We start from the raw sequence: 20,251 nt of genomic DNA on the forward strand, positions 1-20,251 counted from the left end.
TGAGCCTGAGTGATAAGGAGAGTCAAACAATTTCTAGGAGCACCTGGGCAACTTGAGCTGGAAGGCCAGGTCATCAAAGTGGGATTCCTGCTCTGCTGTCTAAAAGAGATGAGGCAGGCTTTAACACAGCTGGTGTGGCCAGGAGGACAAGCAAGGAAAGGATTAGCCAGGAGATGCTGTACCATAGTGCTGCGTAGGAAAGGAAGAGTGCAGAGGCTCCCAAAGGATGCGAGCATCCCAGGTCTTCCTCAGGCCAAGGAATTAATAAGAGCACATGGGTTATTGCCCAGCCCAAAAGGAAAGGCTAAGGATTGCAAATAATTGGGGTGATGGGTTGAATCTTCATGGCTGTAACTGTGAATGTTGCAGAAATAGCACAGGGCACACAGAAGGGTAAGCAGGCACCCCACCATTCCCCAGATAGAAAAAGCTGGTCATAATGTCCAGGTCTGTTGTCCTTGGTGTGAGTCCATCTGCCATTGACCCTATCTCCAGACTGCTCTAGGCACAGTACCTATCAACTAATACACTCCCAATTAAACAAATGTTTTTCATGAGACCCCACTCAACAAGCTGGGTGAGAGGAGGCAGAGCAGGGACCTGGAGATAGCAGACTGTGGGGTAACCAGCTCAATTGCATCATGTCAGAGGGAAGCTGGCCATCTGAAGGCTCTGGCCTTGACTCTGGTGGCAGGGCCCATTGAAGCTGGACAGCTGGGAAGGTTTCAGGCCCCATTTGCTAGGAAATTCGAAGAGAGGACAGGGAGTTAGTGCCGTTGCCTTGGCAACACTCTGTCACATTATAACGAGGCTCAGTGGTAGCAGGAAGCCTGGCTTAAAGGAGTACAAAGCATATCGATTCACCAGTGTCCTGAGGAGGCACACCAGGAAAGCTGGCTGGTCCATCAGGAAGACAGCGGGCGAGGTACTTAGGGAGCTAGGAGGTGGGGCAGACCAAGCAAGTGCCGCACTCGGTAGCCCTGGTGGCTGGGCACCTACTGAGTGTCTGAGACAGCTGAGTTTCAAGGCTGGCACCGAGAGGCTGGGGCTACCCTAGGTGGGAGACCTTGAATCTAGGCCTTCCCAGACAGGAAAACCTTGAGTCTGGAGAGCTGCACGAGGCCTGGCGGCCTGGAGGACTGGGCCACTCTGAGACAGGGTGGGTCCAAAAGAAGACAGTGGGCAGTGGGACAGGAAGAGTGACCACTGCACCTATCCCAGCACTGAAGTAGGGCCAAGCAGCATAGGCTTCAGCCTTGGCAGTACAAGGTCAGGGAAGAGGCGAGAACAGAGCACTGAGGACCATAGGCAGGAGAAACTGAGCACACCAGCTCTAGCCTTCAACACTGGAATGACAGAGTCCAAGTGAGAATGTCTTTTCTCCGTGATGATGAAATCGAGGGAAGCCAGTGGCTTCAGCTCTGCTTTACTCTCTCCTTGCTTTATATTTGGCTACAGTGTGATGCTATTGGCCTATGTCTGCAGGTCCCCAAATGCACAGATCAAAAATAGCTCACAGGAATGGAAGGCTGCAGAAGCGGGCTAAACGGTACATTATAATAACTGTTTATATAGTTTTACATCGCACTGAGTATTAGCAACAATCTAGAGGTGATTGACTGGAAGTGTGTGGGAGGAAATACAAGTGTTATGCATCAATTAAAAATTTAGAAATTTCAAAAACTGAAACAGGGAACTGGAGACACTCAGCTGTTAAGAGCAGTTGCTACTCTTTCAGAGGCCTGGAGTTAGGTTTCCTGCAACCATTTCAGGTGGCTCACAACCACCTGTAACTCCAAGGAGATCCGACACCCTCTTCAAGCCCCCAGGGGATGCCTGAGTTCGCCTGCACAGACACGGGATTAAAAATAATACAAATAAATTTTAAAAATAAAAATAAATAAAACTGAAAACATTGACTAAAATAAGCAAGGAAGTAGGACATGCAGGAAAGTGTGCACAAGCTATCGGCAAACACCACACCACTGTGAGGAGGTGTGTCGAGTTTCAAGTTGAACACGCAAGTGACAAGCCCACTCTCTTCCCTTTCCCCAGCCGTCCCTGTGTACAAGCAGGGCTAGGTGTTTGACTCTCACGACTGTCCTTGCTGATCATCACTCTGATGGCGGGAATGGGAGGGGCACCCGGGGATGAGCAGCCAGGATCATAGCAGCTGCTGAGAAGCAGGGCTGGACCTGTTAGGCCACGTGGCTGTAAAGGCACAAACTCACAATCATCTGTTTATCTCCTGTTCAGACTCACGAAAGAATGGACATGCCAGGTCCAAGTGGTACCTCAATGGTTCTGGGAGTGGGCTTCCTTGACATTATCTTCGTGGTCTTGTGTTTTTTTTAAGGTATGCAATATGTGTAAGTTTGTGTGTGTGTGTGTGTGTGTGTGTGTGTGTGTGTACGCGTGCACATGCATGTGGTGCTGAGGACGGAACCCAGGGCCGTGCATGCTCTATCATTGACATACATCTGTAGACTGTATAATTTATTTTAAAAAGTTTTATTCAACACTAATAACAATTCCACAAAATTCTCACATTTGCTGTTCTTCCAGAAGACCCGAGTTCAGTTCTCAGTGCCCACATCAACAGGATCACAACAGGTAACTCCAGCTCTGAGGGAACCAGTGTCCTTTTCTGGCTTCTGCAGGTACACTAATACACACACACAAATAAAAATAAATCTGAAGTGTGCAAGTCAAAGGTTCAGGATCTATTACCTTATTATATGTATGTTGGGGTAAGAATATATCCAATAAAAAACATTTGAAGTGCAGTTTAGCAGCATGAATGAGCACTCTCTCCAGCCATTCCTTCTATCTTCAAAACCTCTCTCACAACCCCAAACACGACTTTGCTCTCAGTAACCATTCCTTACTCCTCTCCCCAAAGCTGGAGCTCTCCCTGACTGACCACCCCACTACCTCCACCTCCCAGCTCGGAATTACCATCTCCTCAGCTCACTCTTACTTTTCAAATTATACAACCGTCTGGCCCAAGTCGCTTCATTTCCAGGAACTGAAAGCAGCACCGAGATAGGTGTTTATGCTCAGTGCCGCAGCAGCTTTCTGCAATAGCTAAGAAGGGAAACACCCAACACTGACTGACTAATCCCTGAACAAGTGGACAGATAGAGAAACAAGGTCCACCCTCATAGCTACGCCCACCAAACGCTGATCAACAGTGAAAAGGAAGGGCATTTGACAGATGCTACCATGGGGATGAACCTCACCACAGAAGGATGGGTGCCACTGAATCTGAAAAGGGGCCAGCCACCTCCTGGCCTACCTCGTGATCCAAAGCACAGACCAGGCCCGCTTCCCTAGAGTTAGCACCCAGAGGCTTGGGGTGACCCTTGCAAAGGCCTTCCTGAACCCCAGCCAGGATCTCACACCCCACCTTCCTTGGAACTCCCTGGGTAAGTCCCACACCAGAACCACCCCAACCCCTCCGGCCCACCCTTCCCTACCCCACCCCGTCCCCCATCCTTGCCTGTGACGTAAAAGCATAGAGCCATATCCCCTCACGGCTCTGCTATTTGCTATTGAGGATTTTTTTTACAGCGTTCATTTTCTAAAGACTGAAAACAAAACAATGGAAACAGATCAGCTGAGCTGCTTCCAAAGCCTTCAGCCGCTAAGCTTCTTGGCAAATACCTTGGGGACTCCTCCCCCAAAGGGTACAATTTAAATGAAAGACAAGCCTAGCCCCTGGACAAACTCACTACACTCGTAGGCTTTGGGTGCAAGAAAATGAGAAAAGGGCATCTCCATCCTAGCTGGGGCACTCCAGGGCCAGGAGAAGGGATGAGGACAGGCTGGGCCCAGAGGGGTTTAGAGGCCCCAGCCCCGGTGGGGAACTCTCTTCTGGACCTTGGGTCTGTCTCTCCTGAGCATCGGTATGTGTGGTAAAGAGAGCGACAACACAAAGACAGACCCCACAGCATGTGTATAACAAACCTATGTGGCGTGCCACGCACACCAACACAGGATCAGACGCCCACTCCAACCCCTACCTGGGTAGGGGACCCATCACCTCTCTACTCACACTTCAGCCCCTAGCCGACCACCCTACAGAGACAGGAAAAGGCCTCTCCCAGTCTCAGGTGGCCTAACTTCAGCTTCCCCCTCCCTACCGCCTCTGGAAACATCCTTGCCATCCCTGTCCCTTAAGGGTCACTTAGGAATGTCCTGTGCAGCATAAGGACCAGGCCTCTGGGGATGTCACTCCACCCATCCTCAACACCTTCCCTCGGGGCCTTCCTGTCACCACTCTGTCCCTGGCGGAGTCTCCACAGCGGGTCCCTGGGCTCCCCTTGGTCAAAGGCCGGTCGAAATAGAGTTGTCTGGCCCAGTTTAATTTCCCCCGCCTTTTTGATGTCACATCCTGTCCCAGCCTGCCTACCCGCCGGCCGCCGCCCTCCCTCCTCCCTTCCCCGCGCGAGCAAGGCGCGTGGGTCCCTCGGCGCCGCCCCCGCCCGCGCCCCTCACGGAGCAAACTTTTGGCATCGCTGCAGCCCGGGCGCGCCGCCGAGCTCCGCAGGGCGCGCCTCTCCGCCGAGCCCGGGCGCGCGGGGACCCGCCTGGCGCGCAGGGAAAGCAGGCGCAGCCCCCGCCCCGCCAGCCCAGCCCTGCCCGAGAGGCAGTCGCGCCGGAACCGGGACCATAAATATGCAGAGCGGAGGTTCGGCGCAGCACAGCCCGCGCGCCGCCCGCCCCGGCTGCTGAGCAGGCGCCGCTGGAGCCCGAGCCGCGGCCGGAGCCCCAGCCTCAGCCAGGAGCGCGTCCTCGTCCCCGCAGCCGCCGGCCGCCAGTACCCAGGCCCCGCACGCCAGGACGTCGGAGCGGCCGCGAGACATGCAACCGGCCCGGAAGCTCCTCAGCCTCCTGGTCCTCCTGGTGATGGGCACCGAACTCACCCAAGTACGTGTGACCAACGCCATTTTCCTCTGCCAGGGCCACCGAGAGCCGGGCAAAGTCGGGGAGCTGTCCCCCGGGCTGGGGCTGAGGAGGAGACCGGGATGCCGAGCGGCCCCGAGCTTGAGGGACGGGTGCAGGCTGATTTAGACTGGGTTTCCGCGGCCCTGGGTCAGAGGGGCACGGCAGCCCCTCTCCCAAGACCACCTCCCCACTCCTGAGAAGTTCAGAGGGTAAACGGGGGGCTTCGTTTTCTGGGTTTGTCATCTGGTAGGGAAGACAGAGGCCACAACCGAGCCCCTAGGCATCTTGCCAGTGAAGATACCTAACTCCTGCCTCCCAACACACCCCCCTCCGTGGCCCGTCTGTCCCTTTGGGAACAGCTCTACCCTCTGCGCGGTGGGCATGGTGCCACCAAGCCCTGGAAGGACAGCTGCAAGGCGCTGGGGTGCATTGTTGGCTGGCCGTGGAGGATTTGGGGGCTGTGACCGCACGCGGCTAGAGGCATGAGTGATTCTCCGTGTGCGGGTTGGAGATGCCTAGCGCTCATCTGTCCAGAACAATGTAGCGACCGGAGTGTGTGTCTGGGAGGGTGTTCTCCATTTTAAAATCACAGCTCGGGAAGCCGGAGCTCCCGGCTGGGAGGCTCTCTACTGCTAGGGTGCTCGTGCGTGCTAGCAGGGAAGAGCCTGCCAGCTTTGGGGCTGCTCGGGAGTGACATTAAAATGCCCTTTGTCCGGTGCCACTGTGCCTTGATCTGAGTTAGGACCTCCACTCTTGGCAGTCAAAAGTCCAGAAGGTGAGTGGGCAGCCCACCTTTTGATCCCAACCCCATGTGCCTGGACCCTCCCTACCTCTCTCTGCCCCTCCCTCAGAATAAAAGAGGAAACAAAGGAGACAGGGAAGAGCAGAGAGCAGACTCCGGAACACACTTCCCTTGTTCACCTGGAAGCTGCCTGGCTGCCTCCGTCCGAGACACAGTTTAGACTCGACCTGCCAGTGGGATCTGTTGTTCCACTTGCCCTCTATGTCTTCTGCCTGGAGCTTCCTGGACAGACAGCCAGTTTCTCCTAGAGAAGAGCTTTGTGGAACTCTGGCAAAGGAGTTTCCATAGTCCCTCTGGGGAAAGCCTGGAGGAGGATGTTGGCTGGGCATGGTGCATGGATGGATGAATGAATGCACGCACACACACACACACACACACACACACGTGCCAAAAAGAGCCATGCAGATCTTGCTTAGCAGTGGCCTAGCCTTACAAAGGGCAGTGCCTTTTTGACAAATCTTGGCACAGAGATAGTGGGTCCTGGGTGGGTCTTGGAAGTGACTGTCCCCACATAATGTTTTTCTTTCTTTCTTTCTTTCTTTCTTTCTTTCTTTCTTTCTTTCTTTCTTTCTTTTTCCTTCCTTTCTTTCTGGCATCTGAAGACTCAAGAAGCTTTTCCTCCCTAAATCCTCTATCTGTTTTGGTTGGTTGGTTGGTTTTGCTTTGTTTTCTTTTTTGTTTTTGTTTTTCCAAAGATCTGCTGTAATGTGGAGAAAACTTTTAGTTCAGTTTCATTTGGACCCTTTGTCTCTATGGTGGTGTTTGCCCGTCTGTGCTAACAGAGCTGAAATCCTAGCAAGAGCCAGGGGCCGTGGGCAGATCCCTGTGCACTCAGTGCCCGCATCTGTGGTCTCCAGAAGGGACGCCCTCCCGTAGGGATGCCTTCAGGACCCTGGTCAGCTCCCAAGCCCCAGCCCGGCGCCTGGTGCTTAAAAGACAAAGAAGTTGTTGCTTGCTTGCCTGGAAGGTTCTCTCTTAGAAGCTGAGCCTGGGGTTCCTCCGAAGAAAGCCATAGGCTCTCCCTCTTCACCTCTACTGAGAGACCTGCCTTCCTTGGGCCAGCCCCTTAAGTCTCCTTTGTAGAATCTCGCCTCGGAAATCTGCTATCCCTGACAGCGACGGGATTTCAGCACCAAGTCTCTCAAACCACCAAGACCTCTCAAACCACCCAAATGTGTTTAGTCTAGGAAGGCTCAGAGCTCTCTGTCTGGGTTCTGCAGTCAGGGGCCCCAATGGGATGGGGACAGGTGGTTCTCACAGTCAATGGTGACAGCTTGAGCTGCACTGAGTCAGTTGGTCCCTTAGGATATCCATGCCTGGAAATCTGCTTCTTCAATCCTACTGTGACAAGAGACACCACTAGAATACCTTTGGGGCTCCGAAAGCATCCTTCTTCCACTCCCATGGCAGGGAAAGTACTCCCCACAGCCACATTTGCTTTCAGCTCTTCCAAAAAGTGGGAACCCAAGATCCCAGGGTGGTACTGGTACTGGTGGGCATTCGAACCAGTCAGAGATGGATGGGCCATCCTAGCCATGGAGAATGTGCTGGGCCATCTGTTCTCTCAGCAGCTGGCTCATGATCCACTCAATCAAATGCCAAGTGCTGATTGACAGCTTGCTCCATGCAAAGCTGTGGCCCTCATGACCTTTGTCCTCAGACAGAAAGCCACTTGGTGTGGCTTTGTTCTGTGGTTTTCAATAAAAGGCTGGCCTTTTTACTCTTTGAGGGCTATCAGTGGCATCATCAGGAGTCTCCCAGTGGGGCACTGGTTGTTTACTTTAGTGCTAGGTCAGGGGCATGACAGGGGCTCCTTGGTCCACAGGCCCATGCATAGCCCACTCCAAGCCTCAGCTTAGATAAAAGTGTGGTCTGTGGGTATGGGATAAGGGCTTGGAAGATCTCCAGCAATGAACTTGAATCAGGGGGGGTTGTTCTTACTAGTCACACTCAGCACTGACCAGGTGACCTTGAGCCAGGTCTTAACCTCCCTGAGTCATGTTTTTAGAACAAGGAAGATTAAATGGGGTGATTTCATGGACTTCTCTGTCCAACACACCTCCTATCCCACTCTTGGATCTGCTCCACTCAGCAGCCCTTTTCTGTAACAAGCCTTTCTTGGCCACCAGCTGGTTGTATTTGACCTCTTCAGGCCTGGGCATATGATGACACACAAATCCAAATCCTTGTCATCATCATCTGGGGCAGTACACTTTGTGGGAAGATGTAAGGCTCTGTTGTCTGCACCAAGTCCTCTAGCTGTGAATGGAAGAAGCGGGGGAGAAGGGTGGTGTCTCAGCTGAGTGCTAGAGCTGTTTCTGGGTGACCCCAAGCAGGAAGATAGGGAGGAGGACACAGGAAGGAAAGGGGGCTGCAGAGACTGCTGTTGACGAAGAGCCCAGAAACCTTCTCTCCTTTACCCTGTGCTCTGATGGCTGCTGGGGGCCAGCTCCTCATTAGCCATCACATCCAGCCCAGCATGGTTTTCCCTAACAATACAGCGACCCAGACACTCCAGTGAGGCCAACACTGTAAATGCTTATAGACTTTCCCCTCGTGCCAGCTAACGCTGTCAGGGTTGTTGCTCCATTTCTGTTTTTGTTGAGTGACCACTGCACACTTGGTCCTTTAGTCTGGTAGACTGTTTGTCACTGCTGGTGTCTGCACAGTTGGCCCACAGGCACCTGGCCACACCCGGCTAGCTTTGTGGATAGGACAGGTAGAGACAGAGCAGGTGACATTAACCTCATCTCTCAGAATCCCAGTAAGGGGTCCCATGGACACCTTCCTCATCTGCCCAACCCTTCATCTGCTTTGGTCACGCAGCACATATGATGAGCAGGATACAGGGAGCCAGGCTGGACTGGGCTCATTTCCTGCAGCTGTTATTTCAGAACTCTGTGCTAGAGCTGGGCACTGTTCAGGGGCTGGTGATACCTAGGAACAAGTGCCCGGCTTCTGAGACACAGACTCTAATACCTGGGGCCTACCTTGCTGACAGGGAGGCTGGAGAACACAGAGTCGAGGAGCACAGTACCTTAAATCCCTCACACGCATAGCAAGTTGCTTTCCGCTCCCTCATTCGCCTCCTGCAATCAAGAGCTAGTGGTTGTCCGCCTTGGGTGGTATTTATTGTTAAAGTTATCAGGCCCTGTAATCAGTATTAACATCACTGCATAAGGTGATACAGAACTAATTGCCAGCTACATTGAATTAGATGCACGAGGAACTGGCCTGATGGGAAGAGGCTGCTTGCAGCTTTGAGAGATGCTGTTTCTCTGCGGCCTGGCAGAGACCAGCACCTGTTGGCTTGTCCCACTGCAGTCCAATAGAGGGTGGGAGGTGAAAAGGAAAGCCTCACCCCCCACCTCTTAACTCTTTTTCAGATTGTTATTCATATGGAAGCTCCCAGGGGCTCTGGGTGCTGAGAGGTCAGCCGCTGCTGAGGGCTGGCACTGTCTGTGTCCTCCTCCCATCAGGCATAAGTAGGGGGACTGAGGTTTTCATACCATAACGTCCCTATGACCTGGGCTCACTCTCGTTCTTAAAATGAGGACTCTGAGGCCCAGGAAGGAGGAAGAAAAACCTTTGTGAGGGCCCCAGGTGCAGCCTAGCTGTCTGACACCTGAAATGTGGGTGCCTGCTAAAACAGAGAAAAATAAACAGCTCTGTGGATGAAGCACCTGAAAGAGGAGGTGTCTGCTGTGTGCTCAGGTCACACCAGCCTCTGTAGTACAGAGCTGTGGGTAGCTGTCTAGCTATGGGAGAAGATGCTGACCTGGACATTTAACATTCAAGAGGAAGCAGGGAAAGGAGCAAACATAAGGTCTGAGGCCATGGTTGGGGTTTCTGTCCTCCCACTAAGGCTCAGGCCTCAGGTGGATCCCTTCACCTGCAGAGGCCCAGGGAGATCTGACAATGCATGCTGGGGTTCCTTGGCTCAGTCTTCGCAGGGAATGCATGGGAGTCCAGTGCCTCCTCAGCATTTGCTCCGTGACTTGAGATTCCAGAAGTCACAAGTAGAACGTAGCCATGTGGAACAGATGTCACCTATTTACATATCTCTAAATCACCCAATCTCTGTGAGTGTGGCCACATCCCTTGAAAGATCTGTGCAGTTTGCACAGTGCAGGGAAGATCTGGGCCTCCTCAAAGGGACCAGCACCGTCTATCTGTGCTCCACCCTTTCTCGAGGATTCTCAGCAATAGGTTTTCTGCCTGGACCATCTGCTACTCTCTGCACCTGGGTTAAAGCTCATGAACAGTGCTTAGGAGCCAGCTGGTAAGAGTAGCTTCTTTACAGATATGAACATGTGGAGCTATCTCTTTGCTCCACAGGGCTGGCACCCCAAAATATAGCTCAGTTGGTGGAGTGCTTGCCAAGCACGCACACAGGCCCTTCTGAGTTCTGTCCTCAGTGCCACGTGAATCTGAGCTTGGTGGAGAACACCTGTCATCCCAGCCTTCAGGAGTAGAGGCTGGAGGATCAAATGCTCAGTTTCAGCTATACGGTGAGTTTGAGATTAGTCTGGGATACCCAAAACCCCATCTCAAAATAAAACCTGAAGCTAGGTGTAGCTCATGCTTATAATCCCAGCATTTAAGAGGCCAAAGCAGGATTGTCTTGAGTTTGAGGCCAGCCTGGGCTAGCTACAAAGGCTCTTTCTCTAACCAACCAAACAACAACAACAACAAAAATGATAACAGCTTGATAACAAAGAGATCACAGAGGGAGAGAGAGAAAGAAAGAGGGAGGAGAGAGAGTGAGAAGGAGGGGAAAGAGAGAGAGAGAGAGATGGGAGGACACTGGCTCCCCAGCATCTCTGATTAGTCACCCAGTAGTGATCTTACTTACCTGAAGGCATTCTGTCCAAACCAGTGGGCTCATATCTCACCCCTGAGGATTTGTTCTGCTGCTCAGAGCCACCCCAGTATACAGAATGGCTGTCCTGCAGGCTCTGAGGAAGGAAATTCCCACTGGCTGCAGGTGATGCCCCGTGTCTGGGGGTCAAAGAGAGAACACAGGTGCATTTCTCAGGCAGAGGGCTTGCCTACTGTGCTGTGCCTATCAGTGTCACTAGTGACTTGCAGGCAGGAGTTTTCTTCAGGATAGCAAAGTCTTTGTTAGAGACAGCAGAGAATCTTCACAGTTCAGCCTTGGCTCTGCAGCAGAAGGCCTCTGCAGCAGGGGGGACAGGATTCAGGGAAAGCAGGAAGCTCAGAGAGCAAGAGGCTATCTACAGAGTTTGACAGCATCAGGGTCCCCAGCTGAGCAGATATGACATCCTCCATGTTCCTCTACTCCCTGCTGGACACCCACAGTCAACGTTATTTCTCTAATCGTGCATAGCGTAATTCACATCTAGGTCAGGTGCTGCTGCCAGGGAAGTCAGCCGGTCCTCAGCTACGGAGACTCCTTCTCCTGGGAAGGAGGAAATGGAGTCTGTGTAGCTCCCAGAAACTGCAGGTTAGCGCCTAGGGAAATGTGTCCACTTGGGAGGTGCCAGGATTGGCTCCAATTCTACTGGACAGCTGAAGGTACTTTGGCTGAGGCTTCCCACAGACATTAATGAAAGAAGCTAGAGAGGGGCAGAGGCGCTGCTAAGGCCCAGGGAAGCCGCATGGCAGTCAGCTCTCTGGATGAACAGAGTGCATCCAGAGACCTTATGAGCCAGAAACACAGAATGCCAGGCCTCAGTGTGGGACACTGTCTTAGGAACAGCTGAGAGTCATGGAGTCTTCTGCTAGGAGGGTGTGGCACTTGGTCACTGGGAGACTTGAATAGTTGAAACCAGAGCAGATTAAAAAAAAAGGGGGACAAAATATCAGAGGACCTCAAGTCCCTGAATTAGTTCTCTTGCTAGCTCTTCTGACCTAAACCCCAAATTCAGTGGCTCTTGGTGGCTATAGTGTGATTCCTGCTCATGGCTTGGCTGGCCCTGGCAGCTCTGGGCCACAGGGAAGGACAGCTCCTCTCTCCAGCACTTTCCACGGAACAGGCAGAGAGCAAGGGCACCAAGACATGTGTAGCCCCCAAAGCTGCTAAAAATGCCAAATATGCCAAAAATGGCAGGTCACACACCCTTGGCCTGTGGGTGGTAGTCTAAAGTGCAAGGATCCAGGCTGATGGGGGAGGGCAGGGTGGCGAGCACATCACCCATCTATACTCCCAGAGGCCTGTGCTTCTGGAGGACACATATAAGCTTAATGTGGGGGAATGAATGGCTCGGCTGCCTGTGGGCTCTTTTGTGGCTGCAGGAAGAATGTCCTGGGCTAAGAGCAATCATTTTCCTATTCTCAGAATGTTCTGTCTGCCTCTGAGAAAGATGAAAAGGGTAGGTAAGGGGGAAAGAAGTAGCTCTATGTGGGAATCTTCATCTCTCTGCTCCTCTCTTTGTGTTTCCATTCCTCTGTCTCTATCCCTCTCTAAATGCCTTTGTCTTCATTCTTTTTCTGTGTCTCAATGTCTCTCTCTATCCCTGTCTGTCTATCTGTATTTCTCTGTCTTTATCTCAGTCCTTTTACTCCAGTTTCTCCTGGTCTCTGTTGGTCTTTTGTATCTTTCCTCCCTCTCTCCTACCTCTCTTTCCTCTTTCTCCTTCATTTCTAGTTTTTTCTTCTTCTCTTCTCTTGCCCCTCTCCTATTCTTCTTAAACTATTTAAAAATAGGCCACAGAGTCATTTTTATACTTCCATGTGTCATCCAGAGTTTATCTTATGGAACTATCCTTTGCTAGGAAGCACCAAGAAGTGAACCTGAGGCCGGCTTCTCTCCAAGTGGTCACTGCTGGCCTTGACGCCTTAGCAAGTTCCTGTCCTGTGGCCTCAGTTCACCACATCGGGTGGTGATGTGGTGCTGGTGTACTGTGCATCCCCACCCCTCATGGTCCTGTCATGGCACCCCTCACACTCTGCCTACCATGTGCTAGCCCTGGCAGGAGGAATGTGTCTGGGCAAGTGTCCTGCCTCAGCTTGTAGACTCAGCCCTCACTTTCAGAGCTAGGGAATCTGGCCTATGGAGGGAGGTCAGTATTCTTGTTTCATAGCTGTTGATACAACTGTGCAGATTCTAGGCCAAGACTGGTGAGGGCAGGGAATGAGAATAGGAAGCTGACAGGTAACACCACAGGTAGCAGAACCATGGGCCTTCTGAGACCTCACCAGCTTCTAGAGCAAGTGCTACAGAGGGCTCCAACTGATTCTCTGGGTCAGCAGGATTGAGATTGCATAGGTTACACACTCCTGGCACTCAGCAGACTGGTGCTGAGACATCCAAAGGGCAAGGGCACTACCATGCTTACTGGCTCTGCCCTGGGAATGGGCTGTCACTCCACACTGCCTGGGCAAAATCTGGCCATCTTCCAAAGCCAAGCAGAGCTGGGGGTAGACTCCCCTCTGTGGGCTTCTGTGAGAACGAAGAAGCACCCTGTATGGCAAATCCACAGGACTGTATGAGAACAACACTGTTGCATCAGTATGGTGATCATTCAGTGGCAAATGTGGGCTAGCCCCTGCTTCAAGGGAAATCATGTAGAAATTGGGGCTTGAATTCCTCCTTAGGAACACCGAGTTGTCTGGTACCACACTTTAATGTAAAGGCCTGCATTCTTCCACAATCCAAGAATCACTTCTGAAGTGCTGTGTAGCACATGAAGTCAAATGACACTCCAGTGCTTTCTGGTGTCCTTCACAAACGCCAAAGGTGCAGAACCTTCCTGTCAAGCCTGGGAAAGACCATAAGCAGGACTTTGCTCCGGATCTGGAAGAGTTGGAAGTTCAAGTCAAGAAACTTGAACTTCTTGGCTCTTCAGATCAGCTCAGGTGAAGGTACGGCAACTTGGTGCAGGTGAGAGAGACTCAGGTACAGGTGAAAGAGGTTCAGGTACAGGTGGAGAGACTCAGGTTTGGGTGAAGAGACTCAGGTGCAGGCAGAGAGGCTCAGGTGGAGGTGGAAATACTCAGGTGCATGTAGAGAGGCTCAGGTACTGGTATACTCATGTACAGGTAGAAAGGCTCAGGTACAGGTGAGAGAGGCCCAGGTGTGGCTGCTGGAGGAAAGGCTCAGGTGCAGATGGAGAGGCTCAGGTGCAGGTGGAGAGGCTCAGGTGGAGGTGGAGAGGCTCAGGTGTGGCTGCTGGTGGAGAGGCTCAGGTGTGGCTGCTGGTGGAGAGGCTCAGGTGGAGGGGGAGAGGCTCAAGTACTGGTATACTCATGTGCAGGTGGAGAGGCTCAGGTGTGGCTGCTGGTGGAAAGGCTCATGTGCAGGTGGAGAGCTTGCATGCTGGTGAAAGAGGGTCAGATGCGGGTTGGAGCCGGAAGAGTGGTTCTGTATTCAATGTACATATCTGTTCCGATCACACTATGAGGTCATCAGATGTGTATTTCATCAGCTCTCTGTCACTTTAGACACATTCTGGGATCATGTGGTTTTGACAAGCATCAGTGTGAGTAGGGTTAGGATTTCCTTCTACCTGGCTGAATGATTGCCCTTTGATGTCAGCTTGGTTCCCAGGGATCTTGAGAAGTGAATATCCAGCTCCCCTTGGTGCATTCTGTGTGAGTTGCATCAACTACATAGTGCTCCTCGGCCAAGTCTTAGGGAAGCCCCATACCTCTGGCTCCTCACATGGGCTTATGAGCCCAAGTCATGCCACAGTGGCCTGTCCTGGTGAGGGTAGGAGACAGTCCCTGGCCAGTGGTACTGAAGGCTTCCTACTTCTCCCTGGGACTATTTGAAAAGACCCAGGCTTCGTTGTTGCAAACGCCCTGAATTCCATTTCCTTTCAAAAGCCCGGCTAAGTTAAGCTCCTCTAAATCGGGACACCAATTGTGAATCCTGTGGAACATTACTCACCTAGGGCAGAGTCAGGAGCTCCTCAGAACAATTGTGGTCATATGTCTACCATATATCCCCCACCCAGAAGGGATCACACCTATGGGGAGCTACTTCCACTTCTTCCTGGTATTTGACTGACAGCAACTCCAGAAAGATGTCAGAGGTCAGAGGGGCCTCACACCTTGCATCAAAGCCCAGCTCCACAGCCTGCCCCAGTGTAGGCTGCTGGCTGAGCCCAGCTTGTCGTTTGAAAAGTGACGATGACTGCTTTGTTCCTGCACCAATCCTTTATCCTAGTAACACCTCACAGAGGGAAGCTACTGCTGTTAAGCCCATTTTGCAGGTGGGAGAGCTGAGTCACAATAAGAGTTAAGTTATTAGCTGGGTCACAATCTTTTGGAAGTTCATGGCAGAAATCAGCTTTACCCCCAAGGTCTGTATGTAGACGGGTCACTTGAGGCCTCCCTCCTGCAGCGACATCTGCCTGTTAGAGAGCAGGAAAGGTTTAGCAGTTCCTGGCCATAGAGTGTGCCTAACAAAGACAGTTATGATCTCCATGTTGCATCTGACACAGAGCTTTGGGCGTGCTGCACCTTGTATCTTGCATTAAGTAGGTGTTCAATAGCAGTCGAGACTCCTGAGTAGGCCTGAGAGTTTTGTGGCCTGGGCTGGGCTGGGTTTGAAATTGTTGGTAAACGTTAAGTGTTCCTTGCCTTTGTGTAGTGGGAAGCAAGCCTGTGTGGCTTCTGCAGACATAGCCATGTTCCTGAATCTGTGTGAAATATGCAGGTGGGGCAGGTGTCTGTGGATGCTGAATCCTGCTGAATCCGGCAGGACCACTGGGTGTGACTGGCATGCAGTACCAGCTTTCACTGAGAGATGGTGCCCTTCTCCAAGAGTTGTAATTTGCTGGCATCCGATCCAAACCGGAGGCACCAATGACCGCCATGCATTAACCAGAGAAACAACTCCAATTGACTTTTTGAGCCAGCAGGCCTCACACCCAGTGCTCAGGCCAGCATCATCTTGGCTGTCGTTGAAGTTTTCTCTGTAAATGGGACTGAACACACAGACAAGCCCCAGGCAGGTGTCATATCCCTCTTGGCAGATACCAGGAAGTCTCTCTTTGTCCTGACATCTCTTCCACCACCGCCCTCCCCTTCCAGAGAGTATAATTGAGCGGGTGGGAAAGAGTGCAGCAGGGCATGGGGGTAGGATGTCTCCTTGCCCAGGGCTCCGACAACTTGGAGGAATGCCTACAGGACCCGGCTCTCCTCAGCTCAGAGGGCTGCTGCAAAGTCAAAAGCACTACGAAGGTGTTTTGCCGGCTGCGCTGTTGTGCTGAGACTCACAGGTCTTGGCACAGACACCGCTGAAGCCTGCCATGTCCCTGTCTATATAAGCCCACAGCATAGACACCAGACGCCCTACCCCTATGCACACACCACAGACCACAATCACGGGTGTGGTCTCTAGCTCCTCCTGAGCCCTAAGCTTCCAGCAGCGCCTGATGGTAGGTGGGCGCACTCTCCTGCACCCCCTGCTGTGCAGAACCGGCACACCAGCCCCCTCTCTGCTCAAACCTGCTCCTCAAAGCGCCCCCACCCCGCGAATTCCAACTGTCCCTGCCTTCTGAGGTAGTTGCCCAAGGCTCCCGAGAGTGTCTTTCACTTTGTAGCCACCTCTTTACTCCTGCGTGGCACCGGAGACTCCACCCGTGCCACTCTTCCCCGCTGGGGCTCAGAAGACACCCCAAACTAACTAGGACCCAATCCACCTGGGAAGACTGAGCCACAGCAGCAGAGGAGACCCTTGACCGAAAGCAGGCTGGGGCCTCGGCGAGACTGGGCCATGAGGGTGACCGAGAAAGCTGCAGTGATAGGTGCCATGCGAGATTTCTGAGGTTTTATTCTTAATGGTTTGTGGCGGCGTTTTCTCCGTCCTCCCGCGTGACCCTAACTCTTGGGCCGACGGGTTTGCAAACCTCGCTGCCTGCAGCCAGGGGGCGGCGCGGAGCCAGAGCTCGGAGGAAAAATCCACCCATTTCCTGGGCAGATTGCGTCGGCTGCCGCCCGGCCTTGTCCCCGCCCCCCGGCCGCGGCCCCCGCGCACAGCCCGAGCCGCGCTCAGAACCCGGTGGCCCTTCTCGGCAGCGGAGCGTGCAGGGACGCTGCAGCGGCGGGCAGCGCGGGCAGGCAGCGCGCGCCGGGCAGGGCCGCCTGGTCACCTCCCGGCGCCGGGGCGGCGCGGCGATGGCCAGGGCGCACAGGGTGGCGGAGACGGGCGGGCGGCGGCGGGCGGAGGGGGCACGGGGACGCGGCCGGGCGCCCCTGCCCGCCGTGGTGCCCGCCGCCTGAGGCTGCTCGGGGCGCGGGAGCCGGCGCCGGCGCGGCGCGGGCGCAGGAGGCTACTCGAGGCGCGATGTCGGTGCCGCTGCTGAAGATCGGGGTCGTGCTAAGCACTATGGCCATGATCACCAACTGGATGTCCCAGACGCTGCCCTCGCTGGTGGGCCTCAACACCACCCGGCTCTCGGCCGCCAGCGGCGGGACTCTGGACCGCAGCACCGGCGTAAGTGCGCCCGCCTTGAGTCCTCGCGGCCCCTCCTCCTTCCTGCTGCTTCTTGGGTCGGAGCCCCGGGCTGGACCGCCAGTGCGGCACTGGATGGGGTCACCCGGGGAGGGAGGGATGTAGGGGCCGGGGTCGCGAGCCCACCCCCCGCCCTGCAGCCCAGCAGCGCCTCCAGTTGCTGCCGCCACCCGCACTCCGGCGTCTTGGGCGATGCTTCCTGCGCCTGGTCCCCCGGAGGGGCTTAAGGACACCTGCTCCGGTGGTGGTAGGAGGGGTTCAAAAGTCCAGAGTCCCCGTTCACTTAATATTATGAAGTCTTTCTTTGCAACGCTTAGAAAACTGAAGCTAGGGACTTGGGGACTTAGCCAAGGTCACTCAGCAAGTAAGGGGTGAAGATGCCGCTAACGCGTCTTTGTGGGCTAGGTCCAGCCAGGACTCAGCTCGCCCTACTTTGTAAAGGGCGGAATGGACCGGCCCTTAGTGGGGTCCGAGGCAGAAGATCAGAGCTCGTAGTAGTCTCACCTGAGTCCCCCAAATCCCAAGGGATCCTTCTCTACCCATCCCCGTTCAAAGATCTAAGTTAAGGGTCCACTCCGGAGGAGATTGAGAGGAGCTGGGCGGGACCCAATGCCTGAGTCGGGGGACTCCCCCTCGCCTCGCCTCTCTACTGGCCTCTGAAATGAAAATCCCTTTTCCCGGCGTCAGCAGCCTGGGGAGGCGGAGGGATGGCTGGGGGTTGGGGTGGAGGGTCTGGGTAGGGCTGACTTCCATGGTGCTTGGAGCAGGCTAAGCTGAGACCACCCTTTAATGAGGGGCCCCTTTCTAGGGGCCTAACCTTCTAAATGAAAAGGAGAGGTGAAGGGCGAGTCTCTTTTTTTCCTTCTGTTCTGCTTCCAAGGGCTCAGTGGTGTGACCTCCCCCGACTCCTCTACCTCTCCTGTTGTTTCAAAATGAGTTTCCCTAGTGTCCCAGGGCCTGGAGTGGTGGCGCATGCCTTTAATCCTAGCACTCAGGAGGCAGAGGCAGGTGGATCTCTGGGTTTGAGGCCAGCCTAGTCTACATAGTTAGTTCCCTGACAACCAGAGCTACATAGTGAGACCCTGTCTCAAAACAAACAAACAAAAAAAAAAATCACAATGAGTTTCCTTGATAAGGACTTTGCGTGCTTCTGAGTCCTGAGCTGCTGAGGGTGGATGAATGAAATGAAGTAGATCAGCACCATAGCGTCTCTTCCCTCCTCCCCAGCCCCATCTAAAAATAGCAGGGAAGTGCAGGATGCCAGGGAAGGGTTTGCGGAAGGGTTTGGAGACCCGGCAGACTCCAGGGGCAGGAGGGCAGGAGGGCAGAGGGATAGTGTGCGGGCGCCTTTGTCTGCTGCCCCTGCTGTGTATCTGAAGGTCAGGGTAATGGGTGGTATAGAGAGCCTGCAAGGTGAAGCTGACCGTTCACAGCTCTGGCTCTTTGGTGGTCTTTGGACAAACCCTCAAGACTGAGGTTAGGGGTGACCCCCACACAGCATGTTTGTTGACATTCATCAAATGGCTCCTGGGCAGGAGCTGCATGGAGTTGGAAGTCAGCGTCTTAGCCGGCAGCTTTTGGGGAGACAGAACAGCTCTAGACCATCGCTGCTCTCAATTCTTAGGTGCTGACTGGGGGCTGTTAACAGCATTGCTTGTCTCCAAGTGTTAGGGAACAGCAGATCAAGGTGTGACTGAACCTTCATGGGAAAAGAGGGTATCTGATTCCCTAAGCTGTTAGCCACCTGCTTCCTTATATGGCCCCTCACCCAGCCTAGCGCATCTGCAGCCCCTCCCACTCCCCAAGCATTAATTTGGTTAGGTATCAAAGCTCTGAGCCTCCAGAGTTGAACCTGCATTCTAAGGCATTGTGTCTCTCTAATCTACCTCAGCACCCAGGCACAGGTCTCTCTTGCCCTTATCTTCATGTTCTCTCATTCTCTCCTCACCCCCTTCCCACCTGCCCCTCTCCAGGTGTTGCCCACCAACCCCGAGGAGAGCTGGCAGGTGTACAGCTCTGCCCAGGACAGTGAGGGCAGGTGTATCTGCACCGTGGTGGCACCCCAGCAGACCATGTGTTCACGGGACGCCCGCACAAAACAGCTGAGGCAGCTACTAGAGAAGGTGAGTGTGCAGGGGTGTGTTCGAGGCACACATGCAGGGCCTGCCCTGGGCCTGTGCTGCCATGGCCCTGCTGTAAATATTTGTGGATGAATGATGTGGGCAGGTGACTGCATGGGTAGCAGGATGGAAAAGAGCAAGGGTGGCCCTGGTGGGGAGATGAATACACCTGCTCCTGGGCTCCAGGGGCTCCATGGAGGAGCTTGCTGTAAGAGCAGAAGCATGGCTCTCCTTCAGCAAATTCTGTTTCTCCTCCGAGCGATGTTTAGGTCCCAGCAGTGCTGCCAGGGAGGCAGTGGACTCCAGATGCCTGGCGCACAGGCTTGGCATGGGTATGTCTCCATTCCGCTGGTGAGCCGTCGCACCCGGCGAGTCATTCCCACCATGGATGCTTCCAGTGGTTATTCCCTGACATGACGGCAGCCGTGTGTAGTCCATGTGTACATTTTTGGCCTTGTTTCCTTTCATTGTCACAAGACCAGAGTAGAGCTGGTGCCACTGGTCACTCCTCAGATTAATGTCCCCAGGCCACACAGCTGGTTGGAAAGGAAGCTAGCCCAAGTCACCAGACCAGCTACCTTCCTGTTTGGCTTCTGTTTCTTACTGAGAGTGCCTAAGGCTGCCCCCAGGGACCCTAGATTCTGCAGCCGACCTCACTGCTATGGGTCCCGAGGGTGCTATAGTGGGGAGAAGGGAAAATAAGGAGTTTTTCCACTCTGCCTCCCCCAAGAAAAGATACCTCTAGGACATGAACCCTTCCCACCTAGAAACCCTGGAGTCACATGTCATGTACACACACACACACACACACACACACACACACACACGGAAAGCTGGGACTTTCCCTACTGATTGGCCTTGGACTTTCCGAATCCTCATCGATATGAGCTCTGTGGGGTAAGGCATCCTCTGTAACTTGAAGACAGGCACTGGGTATAGACATCACCTTTGCAA

At 53.7% G+C, this 20,251-nt stretch overlaps 1 protein-coding gene across 4 annotated transcripts in view; it reads left to right on the forward strand.

Annotated features, from left to right (window-relative positions):
- The first annotated feature begins 4,439 nt into the window (after positions 1-4,439).
- The window catches only part of Olfm1 (olfactomedin 1), a 36,282-nt gene continuing 20,470 nt past the window's right edge, over positions 4,440-20,251 (forward strand). The window contains exons 1-2 of one of the 4 annotated variants that reach the window (XM_021638631.2): positions 4,440-4,932; positions 19,151-19,300. In XM_021638631.2, the coding sequence (XP_021494306.1) occupies positions 4,867-4,932; positions 19,151-19,300 (216 nt within the window). In that variant the 5' untranslated portion in view covers positions 4,440-4,866. Of the gene's footprint in view, positions 4,933-16,708; positions 17,160-19,150; positions 19,301-20,251 lie in introns of those variants that run through there. The other 3 variants (XM_021638776.2, XM_021638551.2, XM_021638706.2) reach the window with 3 other exon arrangements.

This window comes from Meriones unguiculatus, chromosome 8 (assembly GCF_030254825.1).
Source record: "Meriones unguiculatus strain TT.TT164.6M chromosome 8, Bangor_MerUng_6.1, whole genome shotgun sequence".
Lineage (NCBI taxonomy): Eukaryota > Metazoa > Chordata > Mammalia > Rodentia > Muridae > Meriones > Meriones unguiculatus.